The sequence below is a fragment of the Tursiops truncatus genome, chromosome 7 (assembly GCF_011762595.2).
Source record: "Tursiops truncatus isolate mTurTru1 chromosome 7, mTurTru1.mat.Y, whole genome shotgun sequence".
Classification (NCBI taxonomy): domain Eukaryota; kingdom Metazoa; phylum Chordata; class Mammalia; order Artiodactyla; family Delphinidae; genus Tursiops; species Tursiops truncatus.
Window position 1 is genome coordinate 78,695,686 of NC_047040.1, and position 14,534 is coordinate 78,710,219.

Consider the following 14,534-nt stretch of genomic DNA (forward strand, 5'->3'; position numbering starts at 1 on the left):
AATGAGAAACCCACTGCAATGAGAAACGCATACACCACAGCAAAGAGTAGCCCCTGCTCGCTGCAACTAGAGAAAGCCCGCACGCAGCAATGAAGACGCAATGCTGTCAAAAATAAACAAATAAAATAAATTAAAAAAAAAAAAGGATATGAACCTTAAAAAAAAAAAACCCAAAAGAAAAGAAAACTGAGTATGTTCCCAATCTTTCAACAGGAAAAGTAACCTTTAAACATCCACATTTTTCATTACTGGAAGGTTCTTTCCTATACAGTATAAAAATATATAATCACTGGTAGAAATATATAAGTTCAAAGAACCACTTAGTAGAATAAAATAGCTCAGTATTTATTACAACATAATTTAGAATTAACCAAGGAACATAGTTATAAAAATAAGACAACTTGTTATGATTTCAATTGTCCAATTTTATACAGTAAAAATTGAGTTAAACTTTTAGCATCATTTTAAATTTCCTGTAAAACCATAACTGATTAATCACTGCCACGATTTTCTATGCAGTTGAATGTCAATTTAATGATTATTTCAAATCAGGCTACCAAATAAGAACATTTTAACAAACGTCAAAGTTTTTTGTCCAGATAATCCCTTGTCTCAGATGGAGTAAGTAAAATCATTTGTATTATTAGACAATCTCTAAATAGGACAATATTTATGTTTCTGCATCATAAAAAGGAGTTAGATTGGGGGGGGGAGGGTGAGAGAGACACACACACACAGAAGGAAAGAGAGCAAGCATGTGAGCTACTAGCATAGTAACTAACATGGTTACACAGCACCAAAAGTAAGTAAAATGAGATGGGAAAAGCTATTAGGATTTGCCCTGACAACAGTTCAGACAGCCATGTTTATGATATATTAGGTAAGCAAATAAAATACTTACATTTAATTTTGGGCTGATACTTAATATTATATGGTGAAAAGTCGATGCAATCAACCATTACAGTAATAATATGAGTGATCCTATCCAAGAACAATAAATTCTAGGAAAGAACAGTTAAGTATTATATTAGAATCTTTTAACTACTGGCATGGTTTATATAAAGTGTAAGCATGAACAAAAATATAAGACTTAACTCCCACATATAACACATAGTAACACACATGTCATAGCTTATACCATTTAAGGTACATTAAGTATATGGTTATGAATATTTCCCAGTTAACTGCTGTGTGCCAAGTACTATACCTTTTTTTTGTTTCTCAATATTTATGGAAAATAATTCAGCTTCAAGATGCCCATAAAACTCAGCATATAAACCAATAAATTGAAAATGGAAGAGCTAGGTTCAAACTTAGATTCTTTACCAAATTTCTCTTCAAAATTACAAAAGTGTTCACTAAACCCAGCAGAAACAAAATGTGAAATGTTGCTAAAGCTCCCCGATACCCTTTCCTCCTCCCTCCTCAAATCCAAATGAAATAAAAATAAAACCTTAGAAGCATCAGACATTTTTCTGGAAATTTTTTTTAAAGACAGGGGGGCAGGGCTTCCCTGGTGGCGCAGGGGTTGAGAGTCCACCTGCCGATGCAGGGGACACAGGTTCGTGCCCCGGTCCGGGAAGATCCCACATGCCGCAGAGCGGCTAGGCCTGTGAGCCATGGACACTGAGCCTGCGCGTCCGGAGCACTCCGCAACGGGAGAGGCCACAACAGTGAGAGGCCGCGTACCACAAAAAAAAGAAAAAAAAAAAGACAGGGGGTCAAGGGAGACTGAAAATAGAACAAAGGAAATCCCAGCACCATGAGTCAAAGAACACCTCAAAAGTAGTGAGCTTTCCGAGAAGAAACTGAGTAACAGAAGACACAGGGAGGGTTCTGAGAAAAAGATATGATGGTCATTATAAAAATCAAATGGGTAATTAAAAGACTACTGAAATTAAAGTTCTGTAACACAGTTGCTCTTCTTTTATTCTCCATTACCTTTCACTTGTCCAATTCACTGGACTAATTCACATGTCTGCCACTAAAGACAATCTCCCCCAGTCAGTGTTAAGGACCAAGAGGAGGAAGGGAGAGCCCCCAGTTAACCTAAGAAAACCACATGGAAGGTTCAGTACAGATGATAACCTACACACCCATATAGAAAAGATGTTAAAGCTCCAGTGCTTCCTTCTTGCTCACAATTACAAGGCAAAGCTTGCTTGTAACTACAATTGGCTATCAAAGCCAGAAAAACAGGGGATCTCTCCTGGGTTAGAAAACACATTCCAGCTACCAATATTGTTCAATATTAACCTTTATTGACAAATATGAAGAAGGTGTGCTAAATACCAATAGAACTAATCCACGAGGAAAGAGGTAATAACAGAAACAGAAGAAAACTACTATCTTCAAAGAGGAAATCATATCCACTTAAAAACATAAATGTAAAAATAAAACTATTATAAAACACCTCAGCATTTAAACAGAGAAAGAATGGAAACAGAAATATCAAGGTCCCAGAAAGCAGTACCAAAAATAAAGCAAAACACAAACAGATATAAAGAAAGAAAAGTAACAGACATAGAAGATGACACCTGAAGATCTAAGCACTCTTCCTGAGATGAAGGCACAGCTCTTTAGATTGAAAGGGTCTACCAAGTACTTAAAACAGTTTAAAAGATGCCTCAAGACACACCATGGTGAAATGTCTAAATTCTAAAGGCAAGAGGAAAACCCAAAAACTTTACAAACTAAAAAAGAGGTTAATAACAAAAAAATTAAAAATTAGTGGGACTTCCCTGTAGTCCAGTGGGTAAGACTCCACACTCCCAATGCAGGGGGCCTGGTTTTGATCCCTGGTCGAGGAACTAGATCCCACGTGCACGCTGCAACTAAGTTCGCATGCCACAACTAAGAAGCCCGCATACCATGCTTCAACTAAAAGATTCCCGCATGCCACAACTAAGACCTGGTGCAGCCAAAATAAATAAATGTTTTAAAAATTATTTTAAAATATTAGTATCAAACAATGCATTTGAAACAGTAGCAGTAAGAAAAATAGGAATAGTCTTAGATGCATATTTTGTAAAAATGAAAAAAATTTTACAGAAATGAACAAATGAACAGTATCTTCAAAACTGATACAAATTTTTCTGAAACCTAAAAATTGTAACTAATTACTTAGTTACATATTTGACAAGGAATTATCAGTCACATACATGTCTGTTATTCCCAAAATACAAAAATTGGACAATGAGGAACTCCAATCTCACTAATGAAGATATATGCAAAAAATTTTAAAACACTTATCTACAATGTTTTAAAAGATTGTCACTGTGACCAAGAAGTGCCCTTCTCAAGGACACAAGTTTGGTTTAACATACGGAAATGCACATTACCAACAGATCTCATATACTCCAGCAGCAACCAAATATGGGCAGCAAAGAGACCATACATAACAGCTGAAAAACAGCTTTAAAACTTCCAAAACATCAAGCAAGCTTGGTTAAGTTTAGAATTAAATAAATATTCCTTAATAGAAAAACTCAACATTATAAAGATGTAAATTCTTTTCCAAATTAATCTATAAATGCAATATAACCAACCAGTGACAAAATCCCAACAGGGTATTTTATAAAACTTGATATATTCTACATTTCTTGCAGAAGAGAACAAAGATGTAAGCCTACCCAAGACAATAATTTAAAGGTGAAAACTGAGGGTCAAGCTTCTCCCTAACAATTATAAAAGCCTTCAACAAATTCACTGTCTAGGTGGCCAGATAAAAGCCAGGGATATACATCAACAAGACAGAAAGTCCCTTAACCTCATGGAGTGTGGGGGGAAGTTACAGAATGAAGTACACAAACGATTCTGATAACAAGATGCTCAGATAGAAATTAACAAGACTAATTAAATAAGATTCTTTGAAGAAGGAAGGACAAGCTTCAACAACAGTTGTAATCAGTTCAGATTTTTACTCCAAATGCAACAAAAAGCTACAGAAGTGTTTTAATCTGATTTACATTTTTAAAGTCGCTCTGACAAATACTATAGTACCAAAATACCATAATCAGAATTATGCCAATATTTTAAAAAAGAGATTATAAATACTTCTACTCTTCTCTGCAGGGGTAACCACTATTAAGAGCTAGAAAATCTATCTTTTTAGATGGAAAAAAACATTCTTCAGAGTAATAAATAAATTTCAACTATCAAGAACACTGTATTCCTGTACATATGTGAGCATAAATATGTAACTTATGGGTAGAAAGAAAGAGGTCTATTCTAGAATGATACATACCAAACTGCTGACAGCAGTTGTTGCTCTTTTTATAGAATAAGGGAAAGGAGTGAATAGGAACCTACATTTTTAGATCTACAAACTTCTAGAGGATAGACTTTAAAGAGCTAACAGATATGATAAAGCAAGGTCCAGGACAGTAAGGTCCTTGTACGGTTCATCTAGAATGGCACAGACACACAACAGAGTAGTAAAAACACATCACTGTTAAATGGTCCTGATACATGGACCTTAGAGTCCAAAGACACAAAACTTTTTTGCAAAGCTGTTACTCGTTTTATACACTAACTTCATTACTTATAAACTAAAAGCATTAGTAAATGACAGTTCACAAATGTTATCTCTATTTACTTGAAAAGAATCCTTTACATGCAAAAAAGGTCAGTATCAGGATAAACTCACTGAAAGGCCTTCATCTTCCAAACTGGACATTATCTTGGAAGAAAGTTCCTCACAGCACAAATTCTCCTCTGCAGTTGCCACCAAAGCTGCACAGCGAGCAAATGCTCTATATAATTCTGACCAAGTTTTAAGTAAGGTCTTCATGGTGGCCTAGTAGCAATAAAAAAGAAATTTAGAAAACACATCTACACATCAAAACACCTAACAGAATACATCTTTAACATTTTAAAAACACGGTAACATTTATAGGTGTCAAAGAGGAGACTAGTATAGGGTAGTGAGTTTGCCCACCTTCACAGAGCTCTAACTGAAGAACTGTAATAATGCCACAATACCAACAATTATCAAAGGTCAAGAGGAACTTCTCTCTTCCTTCACCACTTTCCTTTCTCCTAAGCTGATTATAGGTCATAAGAAAGTCTTGTTTTAGGTAAAATTACTGTAGGGGTTCATTATAAAGGGTGACATAATATTTTCAGAAAAATGCAAATTCATCAAGTAAAACTTTGCCTTACCGCTGGAATTTTTTGTGCTGAAAAAATATGGTTTATTGGTAAAGTCAGTGCACAATAGATGGCACTAAAATTATGTTCTAAGGCATCACCTTGATTCACTTCATTGGTCTGAAACAAGAAAAATAATGAAGAAGTTAGACAAATTACCATCTAATTCTAGCCTGAAGTAGTAACATCTTACTATGTGTAGTGAGTAGAATTGTGTCTCCAATGTTGAGATGTTCAACAGATGGTGAACTCCTAACCTCTGCAAACTTTGGAAATAGGGTCTTTGCAGATGTAATCATGCAATAATGGAGTCATGCAGGTTTAGGGTGGGCCCTAATCCAATAACTGGCATCCTTATAACAAAAGGGCAAGTTGAATAGACAGAAGCTACTTTGAAGAATGCCATGTGAAAACGGAGGCTGAGACTGAAGTGATGCATCCACAAGCCAAGGAACATCAAGAATTACTGGAAGCTAAGAGAAGCATGGAACACACTCTCCTTCAGAGCTTCAGAAGAAACCAAACCTGCCAACACCTTGATTTTGAAATTCTGGCCTCAAGAGCTATAAAAAAGTAAATTCCTATTGATTTAAGCCATCAGTTCATGGTAATTTTTTAAGCAACCCTGGGAAACAACACACTGGTTTTAAGTCCTAAAAAAGAATCCCAAAGGTGACTCCAAAATCTTTTACTATACACAGAAGGTAGATTCAAGCAAGGACTTATAAAAAGGGCCTCTAGCATCCTTTAAACAGTTGGCAATTATTTATGAACATAAACTTTTTTCTTCAGGAAGAATATGTTTAATGGAGTGTTGGCTCGAGCAGCCAAAATAAGGGCTACTGTATAACCACATAAAAAATTCCTTGGAGTCTTCACTCCATTTGAGAGTTATAACAGACTATTTCCCAAAGAATAATTCCATTTAAAGACTGATGAACAGATAAAGCAGCTGATGAACTATTAATAGTGACAGAACTTGAGCTCCATATGCTGACAATATTGCCACTTTTTAAAGTAATTAAACGTAAGGGTTAGTCAACTCTCAACAATTAATGATTTAGGAACTACAATATGGCTTTGAGGTAATCACCAACATAGGATCCCATCAACCATGGGATCCTAAGAATATACAGTCTAGTCAAGATACCCATATTATTCCCCGTAGTACAAATGAAAGAACCCAAGATATAAACAGGGGAATCTGTATATATCATGTAAGCCTTCTGGCTTTCTAATTACTGGAGAAAATGGACTGTTTAGTCCCCACTAAGTTATACTTTCTTGAATAAGGCAGAAACATGATGAAATCAACTAATCTAAAGAGTAGAAAATTAACCAATCCTGCAGAAAAAAATATGCAATATCTTCCATTCAAATACAAACTTCTATTCATATACCCCTGTGCTCTAACAAGGAAGAAAAAAAGGGAAGATATTAAATTTGGGGGAAACATGCAGCTAACTTATATCATACCTGATTTATCAATTCAGTTAATGGGGTGACTATAATACTCCACATTCTCCAAAGATGCTCCTTGTTTTCCAACTGCTTTGCATTTTGATTAATAACATTTAAGACAGAGTCACTGAAAGCTAGTGGTGAAGTTGGACCAGAAAGAACACAGCCTACCAGTGTTTCCAGGTTGAGAAAAAACCTGGAGGAAAAAATTTTCAACTATGCATTAACTGTATGTTCTTCGAAAATACATTAATTACATTATAGCAAGGTTATAAAAATAACTGACAAAAAAAGAATCCCAACTCTTATTTTGATTTTTTTCATTTTTAAAAAATTGAGAGTAAGTCAAAAGAATATCATTCATCACATGACAAACTTTCCAAGATAAACAAAATAGTTTGTTTAAAATTACCTTTCATCTTCTACACCACATGCCAACAGATTATTATTGAAAATTAACTGAATTAAGAACAAAGCAGGAGTCCCCTGAAAAAAGATGGGAGATGGCAATCAATCTTCCTGTTACAAACAGTATATTCTTCTTGTTATACTTGTTTTCTACAATCAATTATGTGAAATATGACCGTTTTAAGCTTGAGAAATTTAACTTTCGAAATTACTTAGGAAATGACAAAAATGATAGCAAATGTACTTCCACAAACTACACACAAAAAGCAAGCTCTTTATATTTTAATCATAGCTGTTACATCTATGTGAGCAATTAAAGAACAGAGAGAGATTCCAGATATAAAAAAAATGTTGACTTAAAACTTGGTGGATCAATAATACCTACATCCAGAAGATATTAAATATATTTTACCTAAGTAACCCAATGCTACTAAGCTTCCAAAATTTATAACAGTAACCAAAACTATTATTATATAAAAGCAAAGAGAAAACTTTCCTTCTAGACCCTTTGTTTAATCCAGGAAAATAGTTCTATTAATAGTGCCATACTTAATTATTCACATTAATTATAATGAGTGTACCTTGTTTTATTGTGCTTTGCAGATATGGCATTTTTTACATATTGAATGTTTGTGGCAACCCTATGTCGACCAAGTCTATTGGCACCATTTTTCTAACAGCATTTGTTCACTTCATGTCCCTGTCACATTTTGGTAATTCTCACGATTTTTCAAACTTAACATTATGTGTCCTGACTGCTCCACTAACCAGCCATTATCCTGTCTCTCTCCATCTCCTCTGGCCTCCCCATTCCCTGAGACACAATACTGAATTTAGACTAATTAATAACACTACAATGGCCTCTAAATGTTTAAGCAAAAGGAAGAGTTGCACGTCTCTCACTTTCAATCAAAAGCTAGAAATAATTAAGCTTAATAGGGAAGGCATGTCAGAAAGGCTAAAAGCTAGGCCTCTTGTGCAAGTTACCGAAGTTGTGAACGCAAAGGAAAAGTTATTGAAGGAAATGAAAAGTGCTACTTCAGTGAACACAAGTTATAGTAAGAAAGCAAAACAGCCTTATTGCTGATATGGAGAACGTTTTAGTGGTCTAGACAGATCAAACCAGCTACAACATTCCCTTAAGCCAAAGCCTAATCCACAACAAGGTCCTAACTCCTCAATTCCGTGAAAGCTGAGAGGTGAGGAAGCTGCAAAAGACAAGTGTGAAGCCAGCAGAGGTTGGTTCACGAGATTTAAGGAAATAGCCCTCTCCATAACATCAAAGTGCAAGGTGAAGCAGCAAGTGCTCACACAGAAGCTGCATCAAGTTATACAGAAGACCTAGCTATTTAATTAATAATGATGGTGGTTACCGTAAACAACAGATTTTCTACCTGTTGATAAAACAGCCTCATATTGGAAGAAGAAGCCATATAGGACTTTCACAGCTAGAGAGGAAAAGTCAATGTCTGCTTCAAAGCTTCAAATGACATGCTGCCTTTTATTAGGGGCTAATGCAGCTAGTGATTCTAAGTTGAAGCCAATGCCATTTACCATCCCAAAAATACTAGGGCCCTTCAGAATCATGCTAAATCTACTCTGCCTGTGCTTTATATAAATGGAACAAACCCTGGATGACAGCTTATCTGTTCACAACATGGTTTACTGAGTATTTTAAGCCCACTGTTGAGATCTACTCCTCAGGAAAAAAAAAAAAGAGAGAATCCTTTCAAAATATTACTGCCCATTGATGATGCACCTGGACACCCAAGCACTCTGACGAAGATGTACAATGAGACTAATGTTGTTTTCATGTCTGCTAACACAACATCCATTCTGCAGATCAAGGAGCAATTTCAACTTCCAAGCCTTTTTCAGAAATACATTTCATGGGCTTCCCTGGTGGCACAGTTGTTGAGAGTCCGCCTGCCGATGCAGGGGACGCGGGTTCATGCCCCAGTCTGGGAAGATCCCACATGCCGCGGAGCGGCTGGGCCCGTGAGCCATGGCCTCTGAGCCTGCACGTCCAGAGCCTGTGCTCTGCAACAGAAGAGGCCACAACAGTGAGAGGCCCGCATACATAAAATAAGATAAAAGAAAAGAAAAGAAAAGAAAAAGAAATACATTTCATAAGGTTATAGTTGCCATAAAGAGTGATTCCTCTGATAGACCTGGGCAAAGTAAACTGAAAACCTTAGGGAAAGGACTCATCATTCTAGATGCCGTGAAGAACATGCATGATTCATGGGAAGAGGTCAAAATATCAACATAAACAGGAGTTTGGAAGAAGTTGATCCCAACCTTCCTGAATGACTTAGAGGGGTTTAAGACTTCAGTGGAGGAAATAACTACAGATGTGGCAGAAACTGCAAAGAACTAGAATTAGGATTGGAGCCTGAAGATGTGAAAGAATTGCTGCAATCTTATGATAAAACTTCAACAGATGTGCAGTTGCTTCTTATGGATAAGCTAAGAAAGTGGTTTCTTAAGATGGAATCTACTCCTGGTGAAGATGTTGAAGACTGCTAAAGCGACAACAGGATTTAGAATATTACATAAACTTAGTTGATAAAGCAGCAGTAGGGTTTGAGAGGGCTAACTAATTCTGAAAGAAGTTCTACTGTGGGTAAAACGCTATCCAACAGCATTACATGCTACAGAGAAATCATTTGTGAAAGAAGAATCAATCACAGCAAACGTCACTGTTGTCTTATTTTAAGAAATTCCCACAGCCACCCCAGCCTTCAGCAACCACCACCTTGATCAGTCAGCAGCCGTCAATATGGAGACAAGACACTCCAGCAGTAAAAAGATGACTCACTGAAGGCTCAGATGATAGGTAGCATCTGTTTAGCAATAAAGTACTTTTAAATTAAGGTATGGTTTTCTGTTTTGTTTTTTTTAAGGAATAATGCTATTTACTCACACTTAACAGACTACAGTATAGTGTAAACATTAACTTTCACATGCATTGGGAAACGAAAAATTTCATGTGACTTTCTTTACTGTGATATTCACTTTCTTGGCACCAGTCTGGAACTGAACCTGCAGTATATCTGAGGTACGCCTGTACTTTGTCTATCATTTTTTCCTTTAACATAATCAGCGTATTCAAATTCAATTCTCTTGGAACTTTGCAATCTAAGTTTCACTACCTTATGAAAAAAAATACCATGGATCTTTTTGTTTATTAGCTAATTTAGTATCATTACATTTAAGATACTTGCATTAAGAATATCCATATTAGCAACCTGATATGCTGGAGAACCTAATACTTTCTGAGGAAGTCCTTTAATTGTAATTTCCATGAGAACCTAAGAAAGACAAAAGGTTTTACTGTACATTAGCCATAAAAGTAGTACCTTACTTAGTAAAAATCATATAGTATTAACTATATTTTTAACAATTTATTACAAGTAATGTTCGTTCATTAATGTAAATACATTCTCATTAGCTTAAAATGTTCAAATACAGAAATATAAATAATAAAATGATGAAGTCCTTTCTTATCTCCAGGAATAATCAATGTTACCAGTTTGGAGTTTATTTTTTAGACCTAAATTTCCATATATGTAAATACAGAGAGAAACATAACTTCCTAGGGCTAGCTGTCTTATACCTGTTTTATACCATTAATGATATTGTACTGTAAGATACTCTGGAACTAATTTTCTTCACCTGACTGTGTTACAGAGTTTTCACATCAGTCTATGTAGACACATCCTTAACTGATAAACAAATGTGCAGTTTGTTCCAACTTTTTAAAAATTAATGGTCCTTGAGGCTATTTTCATTTTTTATACTACAAAAAGAAATTCTGCAATCAATTATGTACTCAATAGTGCCAGAAGCAAGTATTTTAAAGAACTGCTAACTAGAAGCTGTATCTAAGACACGCCTCTCAAATGTGACAGAGATTAGCAAACTGCCATCCAAAAATATTATTATACTGGTATTAACCTGAATTATATAACATAAGTGAATAACATGACAAAAGTAACTGTTGGTGAAAATAAGCTTTCACGTATTCTCATTTGAACAGACACTAACAATAATAATTAGCATTCATTGACACATTTATTTTGTTCCAGCCCCATAATGCTCTGCATTTATCAACTCATTTAATTATGAACTACTACTACATCTCTTCTTTACAGAGAGACAAGAGAGTAGACAGAGTGTCTAAGTTCATTCAGTTAATAGCTGGGCTGAGGTTCAACCTAGTCTGTACCAGAGCCCTTGCTATTAACCACTATCCTCTACTGCCACAGTAGATATGGTTGTCATGGCACATAAAGGAATCACTCAGAATCTACCTACGGGTATAGTTTGTTCCATCTGCAGTTTATTTTGGGAAACTCACTATTACAAAAAGTATATCCAATTCGCTTTTTCCCTACTATGTAGGACATATTTAAAATGCAAAAGCTCTCCAAGATTATCACCAGATATTTTTTTAAATGTATATACTAACAATCAGTGGAACCCAGCAATCTTGTCACAAAATTAGTGTTCATCCGAGTTTCTTCAGTTCAAGTTTAATGCCCCTTATCCCATTTTCTCTGTACGGCCTATTCTTTTTCCTATGACACTGGAAGATTTCTATAGTTGCCAATGTCATCATTTACTTTATTAAGAAGGTTTCAAATGACTCTATTTAGTCAATGGAACAGCATTTACTAAAGGGCCAAATGGCTGATAAGTACTTGATATAAAATATTTTCCCAAATCCTGATCTGTGGTAGTACCTTCAATATAAAATTCAATTTCAGAATATGGTTTTAAAATTCCAGCACATATAGGTCTTATACTTACCAGTGTTTTCAATACAGGAAATACTTCTGACTTCACTATGCTTTCCAAAGATTTTAATAGAAGAGTCAAAACTTCAGAACCTGGTCTCTCTTTTTTGTTACCTATCAAAAAGGAAAAGGAGGGGTACAGTTCTAAACATGTATTTTTAGGGGTGAAAATACAGTCTTTTCAGGAGTAAAAATATATACTCAGAGAGCTATTAAAAAGTAATTTTTTTGTTTTTTCTTACTAAATAAAGTGCTTTGTTTAAAGGTAAAGTCTGGAAGATAAGATACTTCAAAAAAGGATTTTAAAATTAATTTTATATATGAAAGCCAAACAATTCACTGAGTGCTATAAAAATCTTTTGATCATTATAGTGCTTACCAGATTCAATAACTGACTTCACCAAGCTAACTAGCTCCTTCCAAATAGCATTGACAATTGCATCTGCCAAACAAAATAAAAGGTACTTTAGAATGAAATAGATATGACTACAAAAGCTCTCCCTTTCAAGCTTATACTACAGAAATAAATTGAGCAATACTTAAAAATTTAAAATATAATTCTCCTTGTAATAGTCAACCTTGTAATCAGTTTACAATACACTATTCACCTCATTTTTGTTTAAAGAAATATTTTTCAAAAGGACTGTTAACATACTCAGGGTAATTCTTTTTTTTCATCGACTGTATTTTCTGTATTGAAAACCTTTCACTTTTGAGACAAGGATTAAAGACTGAGAAGGATACCTGAAAGCCACTAGAAAAAAATTTTCCAACCAATCCAATAGCAAACTATTTAATTTTTAAAACCTGTCATCATTACTTGATAGGCTTTAGAACACAGGAGTTTAGGTGTAGATACTAAAATCACAGAGCCTAGGTATCAATCATAGCTCCATCACTTACTATGTAACTTTGCAAAAGTTATTTACTCCTCAGTACAACACAATCCCTTATCGGCAAAATAGGCTAACACAGAAGGTTGCTGTGAGGATTCAATGAATTATATGTAAAGCTCCTGCAGCACAATCTGGAAGCAGGTGGCACTATATAAACATTTACTATTTTTTCTTTTTAAACACAGGTTTAAATAATAAAAATCTTCTCAAACATTTACCAGAAGCATCTTTTCTAATTGCAACAAAGCTATCACGAACAGCAGTGATAAATGTATTTGCATGTTTGGAAAAAAAAGAAGAGCTGCTGATTAACGGATGTTCAAGTCGCTCTAAAAGAGAAAAAAAGACAATTATGCAAAACCAAAGCTTTATGAAATAAATTTCTCGATGTAAAATGTTAGGTGGTCTGATACATTTTCTATGAAAAAGATTTAGGGACTTCCCTGGTGGCACAGTGGTTAAGAATCTGCCTGCCAATGCAGGGGACACGGGTTCGAGCCCTGGTCCCAGAAGATCCCACATGCCGAGCAAATAAGCCCGCGCTCAGCCACAACTACTGAAGCCTGTGCGCCTAGAGCCCGTGCTCCGCAACAATGGAAGCCACCGCAATGAGCAGCCCGCGCACCACAAGGAAGAGTAGCCCTACTCGCCGTTAACTAGAGAAAACCCACACGCAGCAATGAAGACCAAATGCAGCCAAAAATAAATAAATAAATTTATAAAAAAGAAGATATATAAAATCTCTTTCCTCACCCCAAAGTACGGTGTTTTGAACTGTGTTAGTAATTGAAATGATTTTAAAAACAATTAAATACCTAAGCTCAGCATAAGTTTGTTTTGCTTAGCAAAACTCAAGACTTCTGGACCCAACAAAAAATGAAGCAACATTTCAAGCCCCAAAACTTGTATAGAGGGGATTGTGGCCATTCCACCAAAATTTGAACTCAAGTTCATCCGGGGAGTTCCATACGGAGAAGCACCTTTAAACAAACAAACAAAATTGCTAAGTTATGTACGATTGAATTAGTTACCCAAATAAATATATTTTGTTTACTTCATTTCAATGCAATGTACTTTTAAAAGTAAATAATTTGTTTTTCAATAAAAGTTGAAGAGTTTTTGTTTAAAGCCCACAACAGAGTTCCTAATTAAATACTAATCTTACTAGGTTAAGAACAAGACTAGTGTCACACACCATTTAAATGAATTCTCAGACATTAATCCATACCTTAACATTAATATGCAGGCATTCCTAAAACTTAAAATATAAAAATTTGACTCAGAAAAGTTAACGTAAAATAGGAACAGCAGGGCTTCCCTGGTGGCGCAGTGGTTGAGAGTCCGCCTGCCGATGCACGGGACACGGGTTCGTGCCCCAGTCCGGGAAGATCCCACATGCCGCGGAGCGGCTGGGCCCATGAGCCATGGCCGCTGGGCCTGTGCGTCCGGAGCCTGTGCTCCGCAACGGGAGAGGCCACAACGGTGAGAGGCCCATGTACCGCAAAAAAAAAAAAAGGAACAGCAAATAATTTTCTTTCACTGATATACATACTAAGCCACATTCCTTACATCTGTTAAGATCTGACATTTTAAATTATAACTCTAATATTCTAATTCTGAAACAAACGTTAAGAGTCTGTAATGCACTTCATATAATGTAGTGGAAAAAAGTTGATCTTATCCAACTACAATACAATGACAGCAGTACACAGTAACACATACAGAAAACAAACAAAACGATTTTGTGACAAGGCAGCCAAAATTATGTGAATTACATGGAGCAAAGAAAGACTTGATTCAAAGCCTTTTTGTAAAA

General features: G+C 35.5%; 1 protein-coding gene across 4 annotated transcripts in view; it reads right to left on the reverse strand.

Annotated features, from left to right (window-relative positions):
* Positions 1–14,534, reverse strand: part of RIF1 (replication timing regulatory factor 1) — a 65,933-nt gene that overhangs the window by 36,486 nt on the left and 14,913 nt on the right. For all 4 annotated transcript variants that reach the window (XM_073807714.1, XM_073807713.1, XM_073807712.1 and 1 more), the window contains exons 11-20: positions 13,534–13,698; positions 12,937–13,047; positions 12,202–12,264; positions 11,836–11,936; positions 10,248–10,334; positions 7,025–7,098; positions 6,628–6,808; positions 5,164–5,271; positions 4,649–4,798; positions 902–1,001 (exon numbers count right to left, since the gene is read on the reverse strand). In XM_073807714.1, coding sequence (XP_073663815.1) covers positions 902–1,001; positions 4,649–4,798; positions 5,164–5,271; positions 6,628–6,808; positions 7,025–7,098; positions 10,248–10,334; positions 11,836–11,936; positions 12,202–12,264; positions 12,937–13,047; positions 13,534–13,698 — 1,140 coding nt within the window. The remainder of the gene's footprint in view (positions 1–901; positions 1,002–4,648; positions 4,799–5,163; positions 5,272–6,627; positions 6,809–7,024; positions 7,099–10,247; positions 10,335–11,835; positions 11,937–12,201; positions 12,265–12,936; positions 13,048–13,533; positions 13,699–14,534) is intronic.